The sequence below is a fragment of the Pelmatolapia mariae genome, linkage group LG10_11, assembly GCF_036321145.2.
Source record: "Pelmatolapia mariae isolate MD_Pm_ZW linkage group LG10_11, Pm_UMD_F_2, whole genome shotgun sequence".
Classification (NCBI taxonomy): Eukaryota; Metazoa; Chordata; class Actinopteri; order Cichliformes; family Cichlidae; genus Pelmatolapia; species Pelmatolapia mariae.
In genome coordinates, this window is record NC_086236.1 from 23,136,810 (window position 1) to 23,161,165 (window position 24,356).

Sequence of the window (24,356 nt, forward strand, 5' to 3'; positions counted from 1 at the left end):
ATGATACTTAGTGTGGGGTGTGGGGGGTCTATGTGACTATGGTTTAGTCTTGCTCAACTGGTCTGATTTAACATTTAATTAATGCTAAACTCCATAAGTAATCTTCACCTATGTGCCACACATAGGTTGTGATATTGTCAACATAAATAACTATACCCAAATGGGTAATTTAGGAGAATAGACTGGACTGGGACACGTATCAACAAAAATGCTTTGTAAAGTTGCAGTGATGGAAATACTCTTAGCTCTACGGCACAAGTTGGCAAAAAATGAATGAAAATGACCTCCTATCAAAAAAATGATATGGTCTATATATAACAGTATAACAGTAGTCTCCCTATTCACACTGCCCAACTAAAGCTCACCCTGAAAAAGATGAAACATCAAAGATCATCCATCCCGATAACATAAAAAGCAGGCTTTCTCTATATACAGTATAATTATGTATATAACTGCTGTAATTTGATGAATCATTGTTTCTTACAGATTTTCAGTATTTCATAGTCATATATAAACCGTTTTAGAAACTATAAGGACAATAGATTTAACCTGATAATTACTGTGCCTCTCAGTTCACCCTCAAAAACACAGCTGTACGTCGCTTTTAGGGCTGTTCAATAGGGTGGTTGATTGAAATTAGTGAAAAAAAGACAATGTTACTACATGTATGGTGTATATATATACCCTATGTCCTCCTTAAAAGATGTGCCAAACTGAAAGAAACTTTGCAGACACAACAACTTATAATGTTCATTTCATCATGTTATGTTCTTCATTTGCATTTGTTTCACACCTCACGTTCAAAGTACATCGTCAACGTGTAACTTAAGTCACCAAAATACTGACTTAATTCTGACTGAAGAATATAAGAAAGCAACTCAGGCCTGGTAGTATGTTTAAAATTCTTTGGTTCTTTCCCACTCACACCCATTTTACTTTGTTGTACAGATATACACCTAAATTATTTAGCTACCTAAATAAAAGTTAAAAAAATAAAGTTGTATTAATACAAAACCCACTGTATTTAATTAAAATTATCATCAATAATGGATTGCATTTATAATTCCACTCTCACATTTACACACTGGTGGAGGCAAACCACAGTTGTAGCCACCTGTAGTGTGCCCTGGGGCAGACTGACAGAAGCGAGGCTGTCATATCGCACCATCGCCATCTGGCCAACACCAGTAGGCGGTAGGGTGAAGTGTCTTGGCCAAGGACACAACGACCAGGACAGATAGAGCTGGGGATCGAACCGGCAACCTTCCGGTTACAAGATGAGCTTCCCAACCCCCTGAACCACGGTTGCCCATCAAGGTAAATAATGACATCTGGACTATTTCTCTAGATACAAGTGATAAACTGCAATTTAAAGTAGGGTGAAGGCCAACTTAATCCAGTTAGCCTTGACCCTGCTTAATCCCACATCTTGCCTTTGGTTGAATCTTGGGTGGATTTTGGTTGAATCTTGGGTGGATTTTGGTTGGATCTTGCCCTTAACCCAACCAGAGCACAAAAAAATCAATGTTAAATGTAGCAGATTTGCCGAAGTGAACCTGCCAGTTCTTGCCAGCTATCAGTGATGTCATAGGTTGGCAGGAGGAAACTTCTTTACTGGCTTGGTGCCCAAAGTTGAGTTTAAAACTGTAAAAGTCGAATCAACAAGTTGTAATCACAGGGGCGTAACATGCTGGAACTATTTCTCAACAAACGAGCTTATGTGCCCCACCTGTACTGTTCACATAGCCTACTTATGTCACACCTAATCACACCGAACAATGATAAGAGAATTTGAACCCCCCCAACCCTTCTGTATGTGACTGACTGTATACTGAAGATACTCTAAAAAATAAATTTGGAATGGACTCAATATGATTTTCCACTTTAATCAGGTTTATAATTTTTTTGTTTTCTTGTCTTTTTTTATTTAAATACTAGCATCATTAGTTAAATTTATTATAGGGCAGATGTTGTGGAGCTACTAAATTTGCATTATTGCTTCTTTTAAAAAAAAGTTAGATGTTGGTTTATGTTCCTAAAAGGCTTAGCCTCCTGCAAACATACTGCATAAAAAATGCACAAGTGTAAGTGAGAGTTATTGATCTTCACATGGTTGTAAGGGAAACCCCAAACCTTCTTATTAATCTGTCTGCACAAAAGAGAGCATCTGACCATCCTTTTCACCACAACTTCCTCTACCGTGACTCAGGTACATTTGATCAGCTGTTAATTGCAAACATTCAGCAGTAGCAACAGCACAGTATATACAGCTGTAATGACCACACGGAGGGGACATCTTTCCTGTGAAGTAGTGTTGCGCTCATCTGAGAAATCACAGAAATAGTTACAGCATCTTTTTACCCGCACATGTAAGTCTTGATGGTGTGATCCTGAATGCCAACTCGTGGATTCTAATCCACATAAGCTCGTGATGCTTTCCTAAATCCATCCAATCTGTTGCGTGTCTATACTTAACAGCTCCACTCAATAAATCTGGGTCAGCAGAAGGTAAAGTCAAGCTACAGTTGCTGTATGTGTAGAACAAATTTTAAAAAGTTGTGTTTAAACCAACCTTTAGCCTGGTGTTGTGAGAGCCCGGTTTGGAAGCTACCCTCATTACGGAGGAGTAAGATTTAAGTGGACGAGAGCTCAAAGACGCAGATTTGAAGATTTCACCCAGAAAATGGAACTCCAGGACCATACGATGAGCGATTGGAGCCAATACTATTTACCACCTACAAGTGTGAACCACCACTTTCTCTTTAGTGATTTGAAAAGCAGCTGTATGTGGCCGCAGGGCAAATCAGATGCATACTGCAACATCTGGGCCGATATTGAACCGGCAAGAATGAAAAGCTGTAGCAGTGGGTCTTTTGCTATGGATGCTAGAATAAGACTGGACAGTTTGAAATCTGGGTGCAATCCACCCTTGCCTTACTGTGCCACCAGCAGGATGTTGCACAATTATAGCTGTGAAAAACACTCTTGGGACAGTGAAGAGTTGCAGGAAGAAGAGACTGCTTTGGACCTGGTGGAAATCCTTGACATAGCGGATGAAGAGCAGGATGAGGAGAGCTGGTAAATGCCGTCAGATGTACAGTGATATTCTCTGACAGTGCAGCTTGTGATGTAGAAATATTTCATTTTATCTAGCCTGTTTCTAGTCTGAGTTATGACAGAGACATGAACCTGAATTTGTGCACTTCTAAAGAGACGTTAAAGACTTTGAGGTGGCTGCTTTTCAGGACAGTTCAATCTGAGCACTCTTTAGTATTAAAAGCTCTTCTGAACAGATCTCTTCTTTACATAGTCGTAACGTCTTATTCCTCACAGGCTGTACGAGTCTCCAAGGAAGCATTCGTTTGTAGAGAAAAAGGAATCTGCTTTTAAATGGTGTCGACATGTCCTTGATAATCCCAGCCCTGAGATGGAAGCTGCATGCCGTGTACTGACAAAAATGCTGGATCAAGGCAAGCAAGCGCCACAGACTCACTCACCCACTCGTTATCTTACAAATATCCTTGATATAAAAGAGGATTCCTTTAATGGCATTAAGTTTTTTCTCTCCCACTTTTTGTGTTGTCAGGATCAAGACGTGAGCTCCACAAACGTCCTGCAGTTTCCTATCATGCTGCCAGTGTCCCTGTGGGCTCCTCTGTGAATAAAACTTCTGCCAGCGCAGCAGCAAATACACCTGACAGTTCAGGTAATATCTTTTTAAAAAAGTCATACTCTGAACTTCAACCATGAAACCTGAGTCATTATCTTACATTCTTTTCTACACACACAGATGACCTTTACACTCCAGCACAGCTACACATGATGTAGTTTTTTTATAAGCTTTGGATAAAGTTAGCTTTAATTTATGTCAGTTGTGTTAGTTCGTTAACTAACTATCTGTTTCATGTGCAGCCTTGTGTTGTGTCAGTGTCAGGTCATGCACAAAAAAGCGCAAACACAACCTAGTAACCCATCAACTAGTCTGCCAACTTACCTTCTTGGGACAACTGTGGATTTTTTTTTTCTGTCCTGGTCATCAGTGAAGATAGATTTTAAAACAAAAATAAAGCCATTAAACAAAAGAGCTTGTCATCAAATGATAAATGTGCAGTTAGTTGCAGATTGTTCAAAAGATTGCATTTTGTTGAAATGTGATCCCTCTTTTGGTCTCCACGGTGACTGTTGACTTGTAGCCTTACCTACTCAAATGTGATTGGTCAGTAGGGCTCGGAATACGAATGAACTACAAACAGAAAGTGGAAAGCTTCCAGTTGAAAAAATATTGTCCCCTTCCCTGCTGCAGATTCTTGATATTCACATGCAGATGTGTGTTTATGTCAGCTCAGAGATAACTGACTTAAAGCGATGAATATGCTGGTGGGAAAAAAAATGATGAAGCTTAAAAATCTGTCAGAGGATTAAGACACAAAGACATAAAGCAAATAGACAGCATACATATATAATTTGTGGTTTGTTTGCATTGCATATTGGGTCTATGCTTTGGTATTGCTCTGTAAGACTTTATGGTCATTTTCTATCTATTCCTCATCTCATTTTGGTTGTTTGGGTATCTTTTGGGGGTGTGGTTGTTATAATTGAGATAAGACAAGGCACAACTTCCTCAAGTGTGACTCGGGTATACTTGACAAGCTGCAAACATTCAGCAGCATATGCAATATATGACGTACAGTAATTACAGCCACATTGTTGCTTCCTGATTTCCTGAGGATTTTGTGCACACATAAAAGTAGAAACAACAACAACAAAAAAAAAGGTATTCCTCCTAAATACTGAGAGACTGAAGTGCATGTCTTGAATTTATGAATTTATTAATCACAGGTCACAGTGAGCCAAGCATCTCCCTGGATGTTGTAACAAAGAGCTACAGGCTACAAGATGTCCGCATCATGGCTCAACTGCAGGAAGCCAGTGAGTATAGAAAAAAAATATTTGTAGTGATATAGCATGCTACTTAAAGGTTTGATTGAGAGTCAATAACTTGTCCATATTTTTCAGGTTTGAGGCAGGACTTTGTCTCCATGCCTTCCACTGCTTCACAGAGGAGAAACCCTGAGCCTCCATTGATGCTTCCACCCTCTTTTAACACCACTGATGAAAACACTGCTTACTCAACTCCAGGAAATAAATCCGAAACCTCTTCCATATCAGCAGTTAAGGAGTGCTGCCACAGTCCCAGACCATCCAGACTTCATCAACAAGTCACCCAATTCAAGCTGCTTAAACGCGCCCAGAACCAAGGTACACAAAGTCAGGCATGTTTATACTGTCAGTGTAAGTGATTGATTTTCTTGTGCTATGAAAGGATTACAGTGAGATTTACTCACTGTAGACGACTGATAGGATCTTCTTTCTTTTTATTTCTTTGTGACATGGTCTCAACAGTTTTTGAAGCTGAGAGCTTTCTGTTCATCAAACAGCTTTTCATAGGTTGACAGTGAGGTACAAACAAGATATAAAATAAATAACAAGAAGGAGTAAAAGACAAGGCAGCACTCCTATTTTTGATTTTCTCTTATGGTACATGTCGTGCATTTTCCATATTTCATTTGAGAAACTTTTTTTGTAAAATAGCTCCAAAACATGAGCAGATGCTAGAGGTTATACTACCTCAGTGTGAGCTCAGTGTGTTTTTTACAGCAGCAGCATCACCAGGCAGGACGAGGTCGCCCCTGCGTACCAGCCTCCGCTCCCTCCAGGCTGTTAGGAACAGCCGAAGTTTAGACATCGATGACTGCCAACCTGCTGACCAAACAGCTTACCTTCCATCAGGTTTAGATCAGTTATTTGTTTTTGTTTCTTAACCAGAAAATATGTGCAAAATATGAAACTCTGCAATCTTTATGACTACATGTGAGCCATTTTCTTATTTTTTAATTCATTCTTTCCCAGATCTGTCATCTGCCAGGGGGGAGGGCTTAAGTTGCTGGTTGCCATCATTTTCCCCAGCTTCATTGAACTCTGGCAGCTTGTTGCAGTCGATGAAAAGCTCATCAGTCCGGACAGCGGCTGTGAAGAAGATGAACAGGTCTCACTCTCTCAGCCCCTGCCGGATTCCTCAGTCTGCTAAAGGATGCTTGTCTGTCCACAGACGTGTTTTTACCTCACCTGAGAGGCTAACCACTGTAGCTTGGGGCAGAAATTTGCCTGTTCAGAGATAAAAGATTTACCCTGTGGGTTAACCTGGGATAAAATAATAATTATGTGATGCAATGTAATTATTTACTTCTGTGGTTGATAAGCCTCTGCAATCTCATGAATACATTTAGATTGTGAAAGAATTTGGGCCTATATTAGAAGCCTTTGTGGTATGCTGCTCAGGGCAAAAATATGCTGTTTCAGTTACATGTGCAAGGATCTGGTTCATCTTTCTCAGTAAGAGATTCTTGGTAAGAGGCAGGCAGTCACAACCAGAGTGCTCTAAATCATGTGGATTATTGTAGAAATTTTGTGTTAAAGTCACAGGAATGTAGAAAAGTAAGGAGCACTGATATGCTGATAAATTCACCCATATGAGACATCTTAGAAATACTGAAAGTAGAGCCAGTAGGTTGTATTATCAGTGGCTTTGCAAGCATGCTACAGCTCATGTGCACAAACTACGTTCCATACATAGATTACAAGTATGAATATAGACATCAGTGTGGTCGATGAGCTGAATGAGCAGCTCTCTGCAGAGCTGTTGCAACAGGAAGTGTGCTGTTTGTCATCGTCAAGTACGAAACACTAAACGGCCATCCTTTACGTAGTAGTTGGAGTTGTTAAACAATCTGATATCACAAACAAAGCGAAAGACACTGCGTTGCGTTTCCAGGAAACAGAGATGTGGGTTGCTTCTTCCCAGAAGCTTTTCATTGTTGTTCACTACTTCAGAGGCCACCTTTGTTTGCTAATGCTTTTGTATCGCTGAGCATCATTTATTTTAACCCAATTGACATATTTCTCCAAGATTTTTCAGAGTAACCTGAATCCTTACCCAAACATCAGCTTGTGCACTTGGCATGGAATTATCTTTGAGTTATTACTTACTTGTAGGGGATGGTGTATTTCTCCATTTTATGTTCCTAGATGTCAGCTCGGGCCCAGTGGTCTTTACATTGACCTTTCTTTTTATTAATAATGTCTCATTTTCAATTAAAATAGGAGACAAAAGCCACTGTGCAGATGCTTATCATGGTAATAGTAAATAAATGACAGCGCGTTATAGTAGCTGAGATAATGCACAGTGAAACCTGACAGTGTGTGCTGGAGTACCCTCTGCTGTTCACTGTGTTTATGACCTTGTTCATGAATTCATTTAACAGCAGCTCCAGTGTGTCACTAAATGTCAGGCACTATAAGAACACCACATAGTTGAGAAAATGAAATGCATACAGAAGTGTCATAATTTGATCAGCTTGCGCTTGTTTTATTTATAACTGTTTTTTGTTGGTGTGTCAAAGTATCTACAAAAATTTTCCAACTGTAACCACAGTGATTAAAGTCCTGTCATATTCCACCTCAATGATTACTTTCCATCACTTGTACTTTATGTTTGATGATAAATGACTAGAGGGATTGGACAAATATTAACACAAGTTAAATATTAACATATCAAAAGGGAAGTTGAACTGCATGGATCTGAATCCCTCTCAATCACTTCTTACTGGAATTATGTTCATTCAATAAGCAAAACTGAGAAAGAGGAGCTGCAGCTTATTTTGTATTAGAAAAAAAAAGAAAATTGTGTGTCTTCATTTTTTTTCCCCTTTATTGTGAATTTGGGATTTTGTGGAAGCTCGTCCCCACCACCTGAAAGAAACCCCAAACACTTTTTGCTTGGCAAAATTTTTTGGTTGACCTCAAAATGCAGGATTATTATCACATATTAACTCAAACCACTGATTAACTCAACTCTCTAAAGTAACTCTAAATTTTGACTGACAGGTGGCAAAAAATGTTTGTTTTTTTTGAGTGATGGAAAAGCTTCCATAACATTTAACTGAAGCAAAACGGGATAAAACAAAGAAACATCCATATATAAAAAGACAAACTGAAATTTACAAGGTGCAGTTTTTTTTCTACAATTGGTATAACACGGTCATTTACAAAATAACACTGTACATATTTACCTAAGATCTCTTTTCCTCAAAACAGTTTCAGTTTTCGTGATTCTGGAGCAAAAAAAGCAAAAGAAGAATTCAAAAGAAGCTAATTGTCAGAGTCCATGTCGCTGTCGCCCCCAATAGATCTGAACTCTTCGCTCTCTTCATCTTCGCTGAGCTGGACCTGAGAGAGCACAGCTGGGCCTCTCCTCCGTGCCTCGTCTTCTTCATCTTCCTCCTCCTCCTCGCTGATGCCGTATTCTTCTCCATTTCCCAAACTAGATGGCTGCATCTGACTCTGACTCTCCGTCTCCTCGTAGCTGCCGTAACTGAGATGAAAACCAAGGAAAAACATTTTTAAAATAACATCAGGACATGGAATGATTCAGTGGTACAGATATGCATATGATAAAACTATTTAAATAATTCATGGCGACAATGAAAATTAAGCTTTAAATGTAATTTTTCCCATCATTAAAATCCTCATTTCCAGATGCACTTTTGTGATAAGGAGACTGCCATCATTTACATTCTTATGCTTTCACTGTGGTCAGTTGGTCTGCTGTACCTGACATTGCTGTCTTCCATGTGTGGCCCATCAGGCCCATCCCCTTCGTATGACATCATACTTTCGTCCTGCTCCATACCCATGCGGGCCGTCTCCTGAGTTCTCCGTGGAGGCGCAGGTCGCACATCAACCTCTCTGTCTGAGTCACTGCCGCTCTCCGATAGTTGTATGGCTGGAGGGTGAGACGCATTTCATAAGGACATTTTACAAGAGAAAAGATTTTCTGTGTCCACCAGATTTTGCTATTTATAGATTCTGAACGTTGGAGAATAATTGTGAACCTACAAGAGAACGGGTTGTCACCCTCCTCTTCGCTGGCATCATCCTCTACGTCCGACATGAGTAGATCCTGATAGAGCACGCTAGCTTGAGCTGGGCGATTAGATCTTCCGTCGCCCTCCTCTTCCTCCTCCTCTTCCTCCTCGTCATCCTGGTCATGCACCCGCCTGCGAGGAGGTAGCAACAACTCCTCATCATCGTCCTCGTACTCCTGATCTCCTTCTGCATCCTCTGCCTTCAGACACAGGTCACAAAAACATGAGGTAAATAAGAACTGAGGCAGTTTACATCTGTGTGTATGTGCTCAGTATCAGTAAATCTCTATTTCTTACAGGAGCAGGAGTCTTGGGTTTGCCATCGTCATCCTCATCAAAGCCTTCAATATCCACATCAGACTCTTCTTCCCCTGGTCTTCTGCTGTGCCGTCCCTGAGAAGTAGAATGAAAAGGGTCAGGAAACAAACTTACCTAAAAGATGGCCTGTCACTGTTTACTGTTGACAGTTTCTCATGTGATCTCTGGACAGTGTCTGCAGAATCAGGTCAAAGTGCAGTATGAATTTGCCCCTTTGCCTCAATCAGACATCAGTGTTCAGGTCTGCAGTACTTGAGTAAAAACAGCTACACAGACAGGTAACAAATCAAGGGTGAAAAAAAACTGTCACCTGTGTGGAAGGTGGTACAACAGAAATGCCTACTGAAGCGGGATGCTTTGAGGATAGATACAAGAGGGGTGGGCATGTGGCTGCAAGACTTATTTCTGTCTCTCCATACCTGCCCCCCTCTCTTCTCTGGAGCACCCACTAGAGGTCCCTCAGAGAAAAGGCTGCTGGGCTCTCTGGGCAGACTCCCCGAAGCCCCGCTGTCAAACAAATCAGCAGGCTGGCCAACACCGCACAGAGACACGGACAAAGAGACACGGCAAAGAGGGCAAGAACGAAGGAGAAGAACAGGTTGGGAAAAAGAAGACACTACGGTAAAGAAACTAGATTGTACAAGTGAAATGTGAAAGTCTGGAAAGGAGAGTTAGTGCACAGAACAAGTGAAGGAAAAGCAATACAAGGAGTGGCAAGGGAGCTACTGCACGCACAAAAGTTTAGAGTACTTGGTTTGGCCTAAAGGAACTAGGCCCTGGATGCTGTCTTACCTGAGGTGTGTATGGCCCAGGCGTCATTGGCTCCAGACTCTCTAGGTCTGCTGCATATAGAGCTGCCTCTTTAGCAGTAGAGATGTCTTTCTCCAATTGAGTCAAGTGCTCATCATACTGCAAACACAATAAATGGTGACTATTTCTAAAGCGGTTGGTTTTTTTTTTCTTGTTTAGATGTGTTAAAAATACATTACAAGCAACACAATTCTGTAATTATTCCAAATATTTCACAGTCTGATTTTACACCTGGGTTTCACATTTCCACTCTGTGTCAATACAACATTTTTAAAACTACGAGTCAAACTGCCTTTGATTTGCTCCTAACTTTGCTTCGAAACTGCTCAATCAAACTCAGCCTTATTTAACTTCAAAAGGGCAAAGTAAGGGTGTTTTCACACCTGTAGTGTTTAGCTAGTTTAAATTAAACTGGTTTGTTTTCCACTTTGGTGCAGTTTGATTGTGCAGATGTGAACACAGTAATTGCACTCGGGTGTGGACCAAAACAACCAAACCCCAAAAAAACAAACAAAAAAACTGAGTTCCAAATGAACTCCAGAGCAGCTTGTTTGGCAACCTCAATCTGACCCAATTACAAGGTGCACATTGCAAAAGTTGAGCTAAAAAAACCACTTCCTGTAGCCATGTATGCTTTGTATTCTGGGATACGGCTACTATAGATGTGTGAAAGTCTGTATGGCCTAGCAACTAGCTGCGAAATGACACAGCACCTGGATAAACGTGCTCCCGGCCCAGACACATTTGGCCATAAAGCAGACTGAAAATTGTCATGTGGATTGTAGTGACACATTTTAGTTTGCTTGGAGTTCATCTGAAATTTTCTCAGTGTGAACATCTACAAATTGACAAACTCATCAACTGATTCAGTCCAGTATAAACAAACTACAGGTGTGAAAACACCCTAAGAATCTTCTACACACCTCTGCCAAAGTCTGCTTGCACACATTAACAATCTCGAGAGCTGTCTTGGTGTAAGGACTGTCTGAACCTGTCAAAGACACACAAGATAGTCAAGTTAGTCAAACCTCTTTTAAGAGAGATTAAATGCTGAGGTAACATTATCCATAAAAGCATTTACCGTTATACTTGATGCTGTTGGTGTGGATGAGACTGACATCTGAAAGGAACGTCTCTCGGTTCTGATATTTATGTTTGGAGATGTTCTGTCGAAATTAAATACAGACACACAAACAGGGTGTTTCTTCATGCTGCTGCCAAAATTAAATGATTCTAGGTGCTGTAAGTCTGACATCCTGTGAGCCTCTCACCTTGCGGATACTCTCCAGATCCATGGGGTTCACAATAACTTTATAATAATCCGGCACAAACTTTTTGTTGACGGGATGGTGAAACGGCCACGACTACAAAGTGGAGAAGAGTGGAAGAACGAGCCTTAGATTATTATCCGATTCTATACTGATCACCGTTCTCAAACCGACTGAAGGAGGTGACTTACATCAGGAACCACCATCATTTTCTGGGTTACAATGTTGTCCAAGATGAAGGAGAAGGCCACCTGATCATCATCATCTAGCAGAGGGTTGATGGCTTTCTCAAGCCTCACCAGCCTGTCCTCCTTCTGCAAACACACACAGATTTGACAGTTGATGAGGAAACTAATAAAAAAAAAAAAAAGGGGGGGGGGGGAGAGAGAATAAGACCAAATCATGTTTATATCCACTCACCTCTTTCAGTTTAGCATCACACAGATCCAGCATGGACTGTGCAACTTGTGTTATTGGATGTTTTGCCCCTGGTGAGACAAAAACAGAAAGCCATCTCAAGAAACTGATGAAGGTTTGAAATCTCACTGAAACCACGCTGAGTCTGTTAAGCGTGTTCCTGTAACTCTACCATTGTAGGTGGCACTGTTTTTGACAATAAGCTCCACTGCTTCACGGAACTCCTCCCTCGACGGGTACATCCGCTTGCGCACATTCTCCCTTAGTGTCTGCAGGTCCATGGGCCGCGTGATGATCTTATAGTAGTCCTTCACAACTTTGGCATTGACTGGCGTGTGGAACGGGTATGTCTACAAATTAAGAGGTAGATGTAATAAAGGTGAAGCTGGATAGGAACAAAGAACAGATTTTTAAGGTACAGTGAACGTGTTGTAGACGCCTCTTACATTGGGGTGATCCCGCATGTCATTGATGATGCTTTCTAGCACAGAGGACAAGGTCACCATGGGGTCTGTGCGCCTGCGGTGGATGGCTTTGTGTGGTTTCTGAAAGAAAAAAAAGAGAAAGACTTAAATCATCTATTAAAGTGACCCTCACCTTATAATCCAGTGAAATTCAGATCATTTTACAATTTTATTAACTTATAACACCCTTAAACAGTGATGTCAAACTCATTTTACATTGTGGGCCAATACAGACTACTTTGATCTTAAGCGGGCTGGACCAGTGAAAATTTACATACTATAAATGTTAGGGGTGCAACGATACACAAAATTCACGGTTCGGTTCGGTTCGATACTTTGGTGTCACGGTTCGATATTTTTTCGATACAAAAAAAAATGTTCATGCCTTTTTAATTTGTCATTTATTAAAATTATAATTATATATATTTTAACTCAAAAGTACAGTTTTTAAATGTAATGTTGCTGAAACAACAAAATAATTAAAAAAAATAAATCTATCTGATCAAGAAATCACTCATCTTTGGAAAAGAGAGTTTATTACAGAGAAATGGCTCTTTCCAAAATAAAAGCTATACTATAGCCTTCTTCTGGGCTATATTCTCAGCAGCATATTAAACATATCAGGTCCCCATAAGGAGAATCATGTGCTAACGGCTGTCTAAATGACTCAGGTAAAGTTTGTAGCATGCGTGCTTGTTGTTTTTGTCTGCTTCCACTTGTCTTTGCACTAGGATGTCGGCGTAAATGTGCAGTCATATTCATTGTGTTCCCACTAGTGCTGTCAGCGTTAATCTTGTTAAAATGACATTAACGCCATAACGCAGCAAATCTCCATTAACGAGTTACCGCGGACCGCTCCGTGTGTGGGGCTGGAAGGTGTCAACATGTTAACGAGCAAACTGCACTAACGCAGTAGTTCCCACCAATGCAATTGAGCATTGCGTGGCACATCCGACATACTGTTTTACTTTTGTCCATGACGCGCTTACCATCAGGGTCATACTTCACATTAAAACCAAAATAGTTCCAAACACCAGATCTGAATGAGGGTGGGGGAGGTTCAATTTCGGCTAGCGTTGAGGCAGTTGCCATGTTGCAACGAGCTTGCGTACCGAACCGAAAGCACTGTATCGAACGGTTCAATACCGATACGAGTATCGTTGCACCCCTAATAAATGTGTAATATTACAGAAATGTTTTTGTAGTTCATTACCCAGACTGTCCTGTAATTATAAAATAAAAAGACTTTGTTAATTCAAAGATAATGTATTGTTTTTCTGTGAGCCCACTGTTAAAAAAAATAAAATGAATAAATTATATAGCAGATGGTGAAAAAACAGGAATTTTCTGTCATTTAATTGTTTATCTATTACTTTGGTCTAGTACGAATGGCAATTGAGGGGGCTTCTTTATCAAAAGAAAGGCTCTAAAACTTATTAAATAATAGATAAAAGCTCAAAATCTATGCATCCTTCACATTTACCAGCGTCGTCCAGTTGGCTGGATTGAAGTCTTTGCCGGGCTAATTCTGGCCCCGAGCCTTATGTTTGACACCCCTGTCCTACAAAGAAGACCTGCTGAGTCCTTGTAACAGCAGCCAGCCTCTCTGATCATCTGTTCAAGTGTTCCACACTCTTATTTTAAATCCAGTGGAAACCACTCTTTTCAACCTGTAGCTCCTAAACTTTACAACAGCATTCCCCAAGACCCTTTCACAAAGGAAATAGCACACACACAGAAAGTGGCATACACTGTGTTAACCACTAGGTCGAGCAAATGGCCCAAAATTTCTGTTGCTCTGGCCGGTGCACCCTGCTTGAATTTCTATGCTCCCCAGTTGGCGCACAAAATTTTTATTGAGTGGCGCAAACCATAGAAAAGAATGAGTTTGCAGGGCACGCTGCTGTAAGCCTTTCGGGTCAGCTAATTAGTGGTAGCTGAAAACTCAGATCTATAGGTTAGCTTCTCCCTAGTCTTTCATACATTATTTTGGGCTCGTGTTCACATATAATGTGTTTATGGATGTGTGTAATGTAGGAATAAATATATAAGACCTATGTGGTGTGTTTGTATGTTGTGACATGTCCACTTATCTTTAATGTGGTTTTATCCATGAAATACAGTGTGCTTTAAAAACTTTACAAATAAAGTTTTTATCATCATCATCATAATGTTGTATGGCAACAATCTGTATAAGGATGCTTACATTGAGATAGTCACAATGGACTGCACTGCCTACACGTCTCTTCTTCTTTGCAGGTAGCTGTTGTTTGGGGAACTTGAGCACCAAAGACTTTCTGCGCACCTCATCAGCGCTGTAACAAATTAGACACAGATCCATTTATTGTAAATGTAGCAAATGAATAAAACATAGTTTGCAAAACATGGGAAATTTAAATCTAATTTTTTTATACCTTTCAATGAGCTGTTTGCCCAGCACAATCTTGGTGCCCTCCACCTTAATCAGTTCCTCATTGTCATTGTGGATGACTGTCTTTTCCAGCTCCTCCTCCTGCTCCTCTGTCATGGCGACTGGGTTGGAGGGTGGGGCATTGGTTTGATAGTAAAGTGGGCAGAACTTGTTTGTTCTCATGTGTCCAATGGCGCCACATGCACCGCACTTTAGCTAGGGAAAAGAGGAAAACATTAAGGAACACGAGGATAATCTACCAGGGCTATATTATAAGAAGAAGAACTGTTCAAGGCAAACTGGCTGTAGGTTTTGAATTTTGTGCATTACCATGAAGCTTGTGAGGAAAAAGTGAAAGAAAGGCATATAGTACTGAATCGGCAAGCTTACTTTTACCTTGAGGTCTGGTCTCTCTTTGACCTTCTTGGTCTTCTTCTCTGGAGGCCCCTTGATCTTATCCTTCTCTTGGTTTCTCTTCAGCCTCCTCAGCTGCTCCTGAATACGCCGGCGTTCCTTCCGCATCTCTTCTCTGTGCTGCTCATCAAAGAGGGCAAACTTTCGTCTGTAAAAAGATTTAAAAAAGAAAAACAAGGACCTTTCACATTCACAGGTTTACAAAAAGATGTCTGAGTTAAGTGACAGTCCATTTTTTTCCTTCTTAGTAATTTAATCCATACCCATGAATTAGATTAATCCTCTGGTTACACCATACAACACCAACAAGAAAAGGTTTCTGCATATTTAACAGATGTATCAAAAAATATTAAAACTAATTTGAATTTTAAACAAAGTCGCGGAAAAGTCGTGAGTCATAATCACTGGTATCACTGGTTTCTGTGCGTTAACCACAGCTCTATAAACATAGACTTTGCTGGGTCAAAATTACTTTATTTTAACTGTTACATAATAGCACCAATAAATACAGAACCAGTCCGCTGGGATACTTCCAAGAACCAAATAATTATTTTTTAATTAAACTGACTTTAATTACAGTCACACTCACATGAATTCATCATCCTTGGTGGTTCTGATCCTGGTGTAGGCGTCGATGACTGCAGCTTTACGCACAGTTTCACAGCGGACATACTCTTTGCCGTCTTCATCTCTGAAGGTGCGATAGATCTTGAGTCGGCGTCCCGTGGCCGAGGAGTTCAGGCTGGTGACGGAGGATGTGTCATCATCTTTGTGGGAGCTGGTGGACAAGGAACTGGCTATAGAGTGAAGAGAAGTAAAGTTCACAGTTATATACTCATTTTTTTGTCCTTAACATTAAGACTGTGTTTAATATCACAAAAGGACACTTACATATGCCTTTGCGCCGCTCCTTGCGCCCCTTGTCACGATCACTCTCTTCACCCATCAGCATCCTCTGCAGCTCCTTCCTCTCCTGCTCTTCCCTCTCACGGGAAAGTTGGGTGCTGGTCTTCTTGTTCTGCAGCATGTTCTCAATGTTCTTACCCATCTCCTCAAAGTCACTATCCTCTGCTGAACTGCTGTCTGTGTCTGTTGAGAGCACCTCTGTAGACTCCAACACTCTGAGGTGGGGGTGCAATAAGATACAGAAGTTAAAGTGTGCAGAGGCAGGATCCTGAATAAAACACTCATAATGCTGTACTGCAAACTCACTTGTTCTGCAAGTCAAAGATCCTTTGGCACTCTTCCTTGTAACGCTCCTGGTGTTCAGCAACAGAAAAACGAGAGCCTCTGGCAAACTTACTCATGGGTCCCTCGCCTGAGCGTGCCTGCTCTGTGGACATGGTCCTGACCACGTCAATAACTTCCCAACGTGACAGTTTCTTGATCTGACACAGACAAAAACAGGATCACTTTAGAACCTTTAAAAATCATCTTAAAACTAAAGCCTTTTCTGTGTTTCTATTGGTTGTTCAGATCAAACCTAATCAGGGGAAAGTTTGACATTGTCTCGCATCTCTTTAAAGTGCTTGAACATCACCCTGGTCTCACCTCCTCCTCTGGCACACCAAACTTGCGCAGCAGCTGCTTGGCATTCTTCAGTGAGAGCCTCCTCAGATCAGCATCTGTCCCTGTGACTGTCTTCTTCACTGGTTGTGGCTCTTTGTCATCCTGCAAAATCACCAGAAACAAACTTGTCAGCATTACATGTCATATAAGTAACGCTGAGGCGGCAGAATTTAACGTCAGACACTCAGACCTTCTGTTGAGTGGGCTTGTTGGGCACTTTCACATAGGAGAAACCTTCTCCACACCCTGTAGGATCAGCCACACCTGTAACCTCTAACAGGCACTTTCCCTTCATGGCAGAAATGAAGGCTCTGGTTGTGTTCCAAGGAGCTGTTCGCACCTGGAGGGTGACACAGAATCAGCATGGAGTCATCTCAAGTCTGTATTAGTTAACTTTATTGTGAGGAAGAGTTTTGGTTGATACCTCATCATCAATCTTCATTTGAAAATCCTCTTCATTCTCTTCCTCTGGAGCAAAGAAGGATTTCTCACCATATCCGGCATCCTTAAGGGGTGAAAAAACTTGATGAAACAGACACTAAATAAATACAAATGAAGATACGTGTAGGTAATAGCTGTTACCTTCAGCCTTTGCTCTGCTACCAGCATGCTGTAATAAGCGCAACACTGCTCCGGAGAAACCATGGCCCTGATCTCTTCTTCTGTTGGCAGTCTGAAATCAGGCTTCAGCACCCACCAGTTTGAGTCCATTCCTGGCATGAGGACAAGCACACAAATCATTTATACCCATCTGCTTAATCATAGAGTGCAGTGTGGTAAGCAACAATAATTAAAATCATTGCTTTATTCCCATTATTGTCACACTGTAGAAAATATGCTGCGGTTATACCACACAGTCATACCCTGTCTCCTTATTCCGTCCTTACACTACATCACACTTCTGGGGTAAAATCCATAATAGGCATAAAAAGCTCCTTCAATGCTCAGAATCCTCTCTGTCATTTCAGGGCACAGAATCTTTTTATGCCCCAAATATTTCCCCGACTCAACACAAGTTAGTCTAATCCATGATGATCATCACTAAACAATCAACACAGTCAAACGTGTGAAGTCTACCTGTACGTTTGAAGTCAGCACACAGTTTAAGTCGCTTCCTGATGCTGCTTTCTGAGTGTGAGGGGAAAGCTTTTTTTATATCCTCCATGCGGATTCTCCGCGGCCGGTCCTTACTCTTCCAGAACAAGCGATAAATGAACACCTGCAGAACACAGAAGTGATAGGTCAGCTATGTGCAGACAACAGCCGAGCTCTAAATAAAAAAGAAATATATAAATAAAAATACCTGAAGGAAGTCTCTGATGTGAGTATTGGCTCGTTTGGAGTTCGGCCCTGGAACTTCAAACAATGGGCACTCCTGACCAACTACAAAAATGTCCACAATCTCTCTAATGTAGTAGCCGTGTCGTGTTCGTATAACCAAGAAATCAGTCTCGGGCATCTTGTGAAGGTAGATTGGAGCACGGAAAAGGTTGTTCTCGAAAGCCTGAGGAAAAGGCACACCAACATACAGTTTGCCATGAAAACAGAACAGAGATTTTATATATATATATATGCACAGATCTGGTTATTTCGCTGATACGGTGCTGACCTGGAGAAGCTGTCCGGGATGCAGAGAACCCAGGAAAGGGGATGTGTGACAGTACACAGTCTCTCCATATTTGCAATCAGGTGCTCCAGGATCTTTTCCAGGTTTCTGAAAAGCACAGTAACAGCATCATAATAATGAGTGAGAAATGACAATTTGATGATCTGGTGAATTTCATCATGTTTTAAAAATCACACATCAAATTTCTCAGCAGAGCAGAACATAAGTGCAAAGTTAGTACAATACAAATCCAATGTCAAGCTCACTCTTTTGTAGTAGTTCTTGATTTTGGTTGCCATGCCAACTTGCATGATGAGAGGGGGGTATTCTTCACTGTATTCAGCCAGAATCAGATCTCCGTCTTTGCCTGTCAAGTCCTGCGGGGTCCGCATGAAGAACATGTCTCCTCCTCCTGCTGCCTGCCGCTCTTGTTCTCGCATCTATAAAAGATTATATGTTCAGTACACATCAACACTAAAATGACAACATTTAAACACTACATATTTATCTCTACACTCACAGTGTAATAGTGCTTGAGGACATACCTTGGCCTTCTTCTTTATGTGTTTGAGCAGAGGCTGAGCAGGGTGTGGACCCGGCTGAGCCACAGCTCCAAATGAGTACTTCTTCAGAGTTGGACGATGGAACTGGCGAAGCTTCATGGGTCCCATGTGAGTGGGAAAGAAGGGCTGCCGCAGCTCCAGGGCTGGGATGGAGTGCTGTCAACAAGACAAAAGTTTTCATATTACACAACACAATTTGTTTTTAAGCTTTATATTCACTCTTATAAACTACCATTTACCTGAATGATGTTGCCACCGAAGGTTCCCCTCAGGCCTTGCTGTTTGGGGTAGTAGAACTCATCATTGGACAGATTCCAGGGGTCTTTGACCTCAGGTTGGGACATGTTCTGTGTTGAGAGAAAGCATACATAGCACTCAAAGTGCTGCTATTCTATAATTCCAATTTTTTAAGTGTAAAAATGTTCCTGAGCATTTCCGTCTTACAGTCGTGCTTTTATTATGTAGCCCTTTTTATTCCCTCTTAGATACTTTCACCTTTTTCTTCAAACAAACCACATCTCCAGTACAAATCAGCAGCAAATAATCAAGATTGCCTTTCCCATACCTGCTGTGGCTCATCTTTTATCACGCCCGTTTTCCCCAGCAGGATGCGGCTCTTCTTGATTGCAGTTTCCTTCTTATTCTCTTTTGATGGCGAGTGGGAGGTCGTCTCCTCCTTTTCATCAGGAATTTCTTCAAGAGAGAGCAGCATAACACAGATTTTTTTTTTTTTTAAAAAGCCTAAAACAAGTGAAAACATAACAGAAGAAGTGGCAGATAAAGATTTCTGACTATACCTAGAATTATATTCTCATCATTGGGATCCAGTGTAAGAACAGGTGGGTCAAGCATGTGATCCATCTCCTGGTCATCCCAGATAATGTTGTCTTCCCAGCGTCCGTATACCAACTCTTCATTATCAATAGGAAAAATGGAGAACCAAAGACAGTCTTCGTCCTGGGAGGCTGTAATGGGACAAAAACAAACAGTGAGAAATTATCTTGAAACAGGAAGGACTGAAATGTGACCAAAGGCGTAAACTGACCTTGATTATCGTGGCTGTTTTTGTCCCGCTTCGAACCAGAAATCGAAGCAGCTTTGGGCATGGGTGGAGGTGTAGGTGGGACCAGTTGAGAATTACTTCTTGTCAGACCTTTAAAATTAAACAGATGTTAGGGCTTCTTTTAAACACACTTAATATTACACCAGACTCCTCCACCATCAATTATCAATGTTCGTACAACAATAGCCCACCACAGTACTGTATTCTGCTAGCATTAAAAAAAAAAGACCCACAAAGATTTACTTCTGAATTTTTCCAGCTATCTTACCCTGCTGTGCGTTGTAAGCATTGGCATTACGGGTCATGCTAGAGGGTAGCCATCCTGCAAGACTGGCTCGCTGAGTCTTGGTACCCTTATGTTTCACGTCCTCCCCGTTCCAAATTATATCATCCTCCCATTGCAGCTGAGTGACCATGAGGAAGAGTTCATTTTCCAAAGCTTTTCTGTCTTTATCTTCATCATCATCATCACCATCGACAATGTCATTGTCCTCCTGCATCTGGACCTATGGATATATTTCACAACTTTAGCAGGATGATCAGTATCATTTACCTCCTTTTGCTAGAGATGTCTGTATCTGCATACCTCTTGAGAAGTCTCTGTAATTTCATTAGGTGTATCCTGCTTCTGAGGCTCACTGGATTGTATTTCCTTAAGCTTGAACCCATAGTTAAAATTGCTTCCATCCTCAGAGACCCCTAGCATGTCGTACCAGAGCTGGGCTGGACCATATCGCCATTCTGCTACTTTAGGCCGAGACTCTGTCTCCTTGTCCCCATCACCAGACGTTTGTGAAAACTTTGATTCTACTGGAGCCATCATGGTTATCTGGACAAAGCAGAATGAACGTAAAGTGCTGATTAACCTGACATACTGAGAAAAAACTGCTAAGAACTGATATTACTCAAGCATGCAGCAAAGACTTACCTCATCATCAGAAAGGCACTGCTCTGGAGGAGGAGGAAGAGCGTACTCATAAACCCATCCAGATTTCTTCTCCTGGCTTTGTTCTGATGGTTCTCCTTCTGGAGGTGTCCCAGGCTGATGGTCTCTGTGTTTTCGCTTCTTTTTCCTGCGGGCGCTCCTCCAAACCGATGGCACATTCTTTCCAGGACCAAACAGGCGCAAGAACCGGAGCACCTGCCAGCACATTCAAGAAAATGGATTTAATGCACTCCTTCAATTTAAAATGTTGATAAAAATCAACCTTAAGTATGTGTAAATAAAGATGCTGTACCTTTCCAGGCCTAAACTCTGGGAAGAGCTCTGTGACACCTGGCAACGCTTTGGCAGCATCTTTCTGCATGATGCCAGCCAGAGGGAGTGTGAGAATGTCCGCAGAACCACCGGCCCCTGAACCCTGACAAGGACGGTCGGTTTCTGACTCAGAGTCTGAGGAGCTGCTGAAGTCAATCTTATCTGCTGTAGAGGATGGTGCGATGATGGAAGGCAGGATGATGCCATCCCCATCTTCCCCAACTGCTGCAGGTGACAGTAATAAATCAATGGAGCAGTAGAGGTCATCAAAGTTTGTGATGAAAATTATTTGATCAAAATAAACATGTATTGCAATTTAATTTAATACATTCTGCGAGAAAGACTAATCCAAACCCAATTAATCTTTTACGAAGTAATCACAAGCAACTATGTACTTGCCATTTGTGCTCTGAGTGGAGGGTTCCTCTTTCTTAGATATAGGAAGAGTTGGTGGTGGTGGAGGGGGCATGAGCTTAGAGTCAATATCCTCACAATCAGCATCATAGTCATCCTCATCATCTAGGAATAAAGAGTTCGAAAATATTTTTTATTAACATAGTCATGAGGAAAAACACAGGACTATGCAGCCATGTGAAAAACTAAGTACATCCTTACTGTTTCCATAGGAATTAAAAGGGTAACTGGCTGATGACTTCAGTTGTGTGTTAACACAATGCCATGATCTACCCAGGAGGGGATGTCCCAGAAAATTCACCCCAAGGTCAGACCGTGCAACACAAATGTGGAGATATTTGGCCATAATGCACAGTTCCATGTTTGGCAAAACCAAACACAACATATTAGCACAAACACCTCATCTTCCAGTCATTAAGTCAACCGTGATCTCTTCGGTACAGCAAAATATTCCAGAGTCAAATGTGAGGCCATCTGTGTGCGAGATAAAGGCTGGCCCAATAATGGCTCATGCAACAGGACAATGATCCTAACAACAGCAGCAAATCTAAAACAGAACTGTTGCAAAAAAAAGAATCAGGGTGTTGCGAAGTCCAGACCTCAATCTAATTGAAATTCTGCAGCATGTCTGCAAACCTCAATGAACTGAAGGAACGTGCTAACGAAGACTAAACCAAAATTCCTCAACAATGATGTGAGAGACTGAAAATCATACAGAAAATTATCTCAAGTTGCTGCTGCTAAAGGTGATTCCACAAGCTACTGAAACATGAGGTGTACTTAATTACACAGACTTTATGTAGTCCTGTGAAAACAATAATAAAAAATGTTATATGATGAAAAAAAAACAAAACCCAAACATAAGTTAACAAACCTTTACCTGTGTAAGTGTTAGAAAAATCTAATATCCGGATTGTTTTTTTCAAAGACTGTATCCACCTTAAGGATCTTAAAATGTCATAAAATCCTCAACTGACATAAAATGTTCAAAAGATTTGTTTTAACTGATCATCTAATGACAAAGTACAAACAATACCAGCCTCATTGTCTCCACAGTTAATCATTGTAAGAGCTGTAACATTGCTGATCACCTGTTTTCCTGCTGGGCTGCAGAGACCCCATGGCCTGACGGTACTTCTTTGTCTCATCCTCAGCAACTTCACTGATGTCAGAATAATCAACTGCATCCTCAGTGCTCTTCACCCAACCTGGAGAAGGTCAATTATTTTAAACTTTGCACAATACTGCTCCTAATTTGCTTCATATATGTGACCTCACCTTCCGCATCCACGCTCGCAGGGTCTCTGTTTTCTTCCTTATCATCATCCTCATTGGCAGTGATCTCTGTAATAAGTGAGCCCAGACCCAGAGTACCCAAACCAGCTAGATGCTTTTTGGACTCCTGATATGAGGAAATAAGACCGAAACAAAACATTTCAATGAACAGTAAAAGCAGACAGCTGTTGAAGAAAATTTAAGTTTGCAAGCTTAAATGTGCTACTAAATGTTTCTGCAGACAAACGTATCACAAACACGTACGTTATCCAAAACACTGTCATCTTCTAGCTGCCCATCTTCGTTGATGTTTCCAAAGAGGAAGCCAGTTATAGAAAAAGGGCGATCCTGATCATCGTCACTGTCCGAGTCCGACATCCTACAAGGACAACATTTAAAGTTCAAGCATTTGGACCTCCTAATTTAATTTCCTCGGTCTTCATAAACTGGTTTCCGTAATTCTTTGCGTTTTACTGCCAAGACGTACTATATTTACTTCAGTGTCCCTACTATTGCTTATTAGTGGCATAAAATAGCCATCGTAAGATTAGAGAGTAACATCATTCAATCTGTTTTTTTGTCATTTATTTAAAAAAAATGAGAAATGAGCTGTGACCTGAACCCTGTTAACTTTACGTTAGCTGCGCTATAATCAAAACAAAGTTAACCTTAATATTAGTTAGCTAGCCTGAACTTAAGACTGTAAAGCATGAGTAAAATAAAACTCCAGTCAACTGCCACTTACCTTTCGTTGAGTTCTTTTTAGATTTTGTACGCTTTTGATTTAGCCAGCTCGATTTATTTTCTGAATGCTAATAGATGAGGCTAAGTAAGCTAGCTAATATTAGCTAGACAAAACAACTTGTAATACGGTGGCTAAAATCCGTACACTTAAACATATTTTACCCTGGCCCTAGACTAACTTTACGAAGTCAAACAATAAACACTTTAACTCATTAAACGCAATATATACATATTCGGGTAAGGGTTGTTTTTATTTGTATTACTGTAAAACACTGCAGCGATCTGCAGACTGAACTAGCCAAACTAGCGGAAAGTCCCAGTGACCCGGATGAATAAATGTGACGCATTCAGGTACTCCCTGAAACCTAGGAATTAGTGGAGTTCGCTACAAAAGGTACAATATTTTTCACTAGTAATTCGCAAACGTCTGTCATTTTCTTTGCGCTAGAGTATTAAGTTATAATAAATTTAATGATATTGAATTTTTGCCCGTAAAAGTAAGCTTTTACTCATTCCATAAAAATAAAACGAATCAGTCTTGACTATACTTCATACTCTATTCACTACAGTTTTATGGTTTTGTGTTGTAGCCCATTTTAATTAACTAGCCAAATGCAACCATCACTCCTACATTAACTCAAAATTTGCTCAATTTATCGCAAATAACTTTAATTATATGCCCTTACAGTACACACATCTTAAAATACTTTCTGTGACATGGCGTCCCTAAAGCTGTTGGGGAATCAGTGTTTACTGAAAACCTTTCAAGATGAATTCAA

The 24,356-nt window shown here is 40.9% G+C and overlaps 2 protein-coding genes across 9 annotated transcripts; one reads left to right on the forward strand and one right to left on the reverse strand.

Moving 5' to 3' along the window:
• Positions 1-2,478: 2,478 nt before the first annotated feature.
• On the forward strand, positions 2,479-7,628 carry LOC134635665 (SLAIN motif-containing protein-like). 2 transcript variants are annotated; one of them, XM_063485092.1, is made up of 7 exons: positions 2,479-3,078; positions 3,334-3,470; positions 3,587-3,706; positions 4,840-4,929; positions 5,017-5,259; positions 5,662-5,790; positions 5,911-7,628. In XM_063485092.1, the coding sequence occupies exons 1-7, from the start codon at positions 2,684-2,686 to the stop codon at positions 6,177-6,179; spliced, it is 1,383 nt and encodes a 460-aa protein (XP_063341162.1). In that variant the 5' UTR covers positions 2,479-2,683; the 3' UTR covers positions 6,180-7,628. The 2 variants fall into 2 exon arrangements, with proteins under 2 accessions (XP_063341162.1, XP_063341161.1); XM_063485091.1 differs by having other exon boundaries at positions 2,480-3,078; positions 5,659-5,790.
• Positions 7,629-7,750: 122 nt separating this feature from the next.
• taf1 (TAF1 RNA polymerase II, TATA box binding protein (TBP)-associated factor) lies at positions 7,751-23,881 on the reverse strand. Of its 7 annotated transcripts, none has more exons than XM_063485089.1 (41): positions 23,579-23,881; positions 23,098-23,212; positions 22,837-22,960; positions 22,650-22,766; positions 21,544-21,663; positions 21,125-21,366; positions 20,815-21,027; positions 20,473-20,715; positions 20,155-20,392; positions 19,869-19,976; positions 19,621-19,788; positions 19,389-19,516; positions 19,063-19,170; positions 18,806-18,979; positions 18,527-18,700; positions 18,264-18,368; positions 17,958-18,158; positions 17,732-17,873; positions 17,237-17,367; positions 17,079-17,159; positions 16,845-16,994; positions 16,637-16,756; positions 16,298-16,473; positions 15,977-16,206; positions 15,675-15,882; positions 15,068-15,233; positions 14,676-14,887; positions 14,468-14,576; positions 12,244-12,342; positions 11,970-12,147; positions 11,801-11,868; positions 11,572-11,694; positions 11,384-11,476; positions 11,194-11,278; positions 11,036-11,103; positions 10,095-10,211; positions 9,722-9,829; positions 9,282-9,377; positions 8,956-9,184; positions 8,671-8,842; positions 7,751-8,431 (listed from the first exon to the last, which is right to left on the reverse strand). In XM_063485089.1, the coding sequence occupies exons 2-41, from the start codon at positions 23,209-23,211 to the stop codon at positions 8,209-8,211; spliced, it is 5,961 nt and encodes a 1,986-aa protein (XP_063341159.1). In that variant the 5' UTR covers position 23,212; positions 23,579-23,881; the 3' UTR covers positions 7,751-8,208. The 7 variants fall into 7 exon arrangements, with proteins under 7 accessions (XP_063341159.1, XP_063341153.1, XP_063341156.1 ...); XM_063485083.1 differs by having other exon boundaries at positions 15,062-15,233; XM_063485086.1 differs by having other exon boundaries at positions 21,125-21,369.
• Positions 23,882-24,356: the final 475 nt, after the last annotated feature.

Coding starts and splice junctions, on each gene's coding strand:
- LOC134635665 (XM_063485091.1), top strand. CDS start 2,684: ATGGAACTCCAGGACCATACGATGAGCGATTGGAGCCAATACTATTTA. Junction 3,079..3,333: donor GAGCAGGATGAGGAGAGCTG/GTAAATGCCGTC, acceptor TATTCCTCACAG/GCTGTACGAGTCTCCAAGGA. Junction 3,707..4,839: donor AAATACACCTGACAGTTCAG/GTAATATCTTTT, acceptor TATTAATCACAG/GTCACAGTGAGCCAAGCATC.
- taf1 (XM_063485082.1), bottom strand. CDS start 23,211: ATGTCGGACTCGGACAGTGACGATGATCAGGATCGCCCTTTTTCTATA. Junction 18,701..18,805: donor ACATAAAGAAGAAGGCCAAG/GTATGTCCTCAA, acceptor AATCTTTTATAG/ATGCGAGAACAAGAGCGGCA. Junction 11,695..11,800: donor GTGATGCTAAACTGAAAGAG/GTGAGTGGATAT, acceptor GTGTGTTTGCAG/AAGGAGGACAGGCTGGTGAG.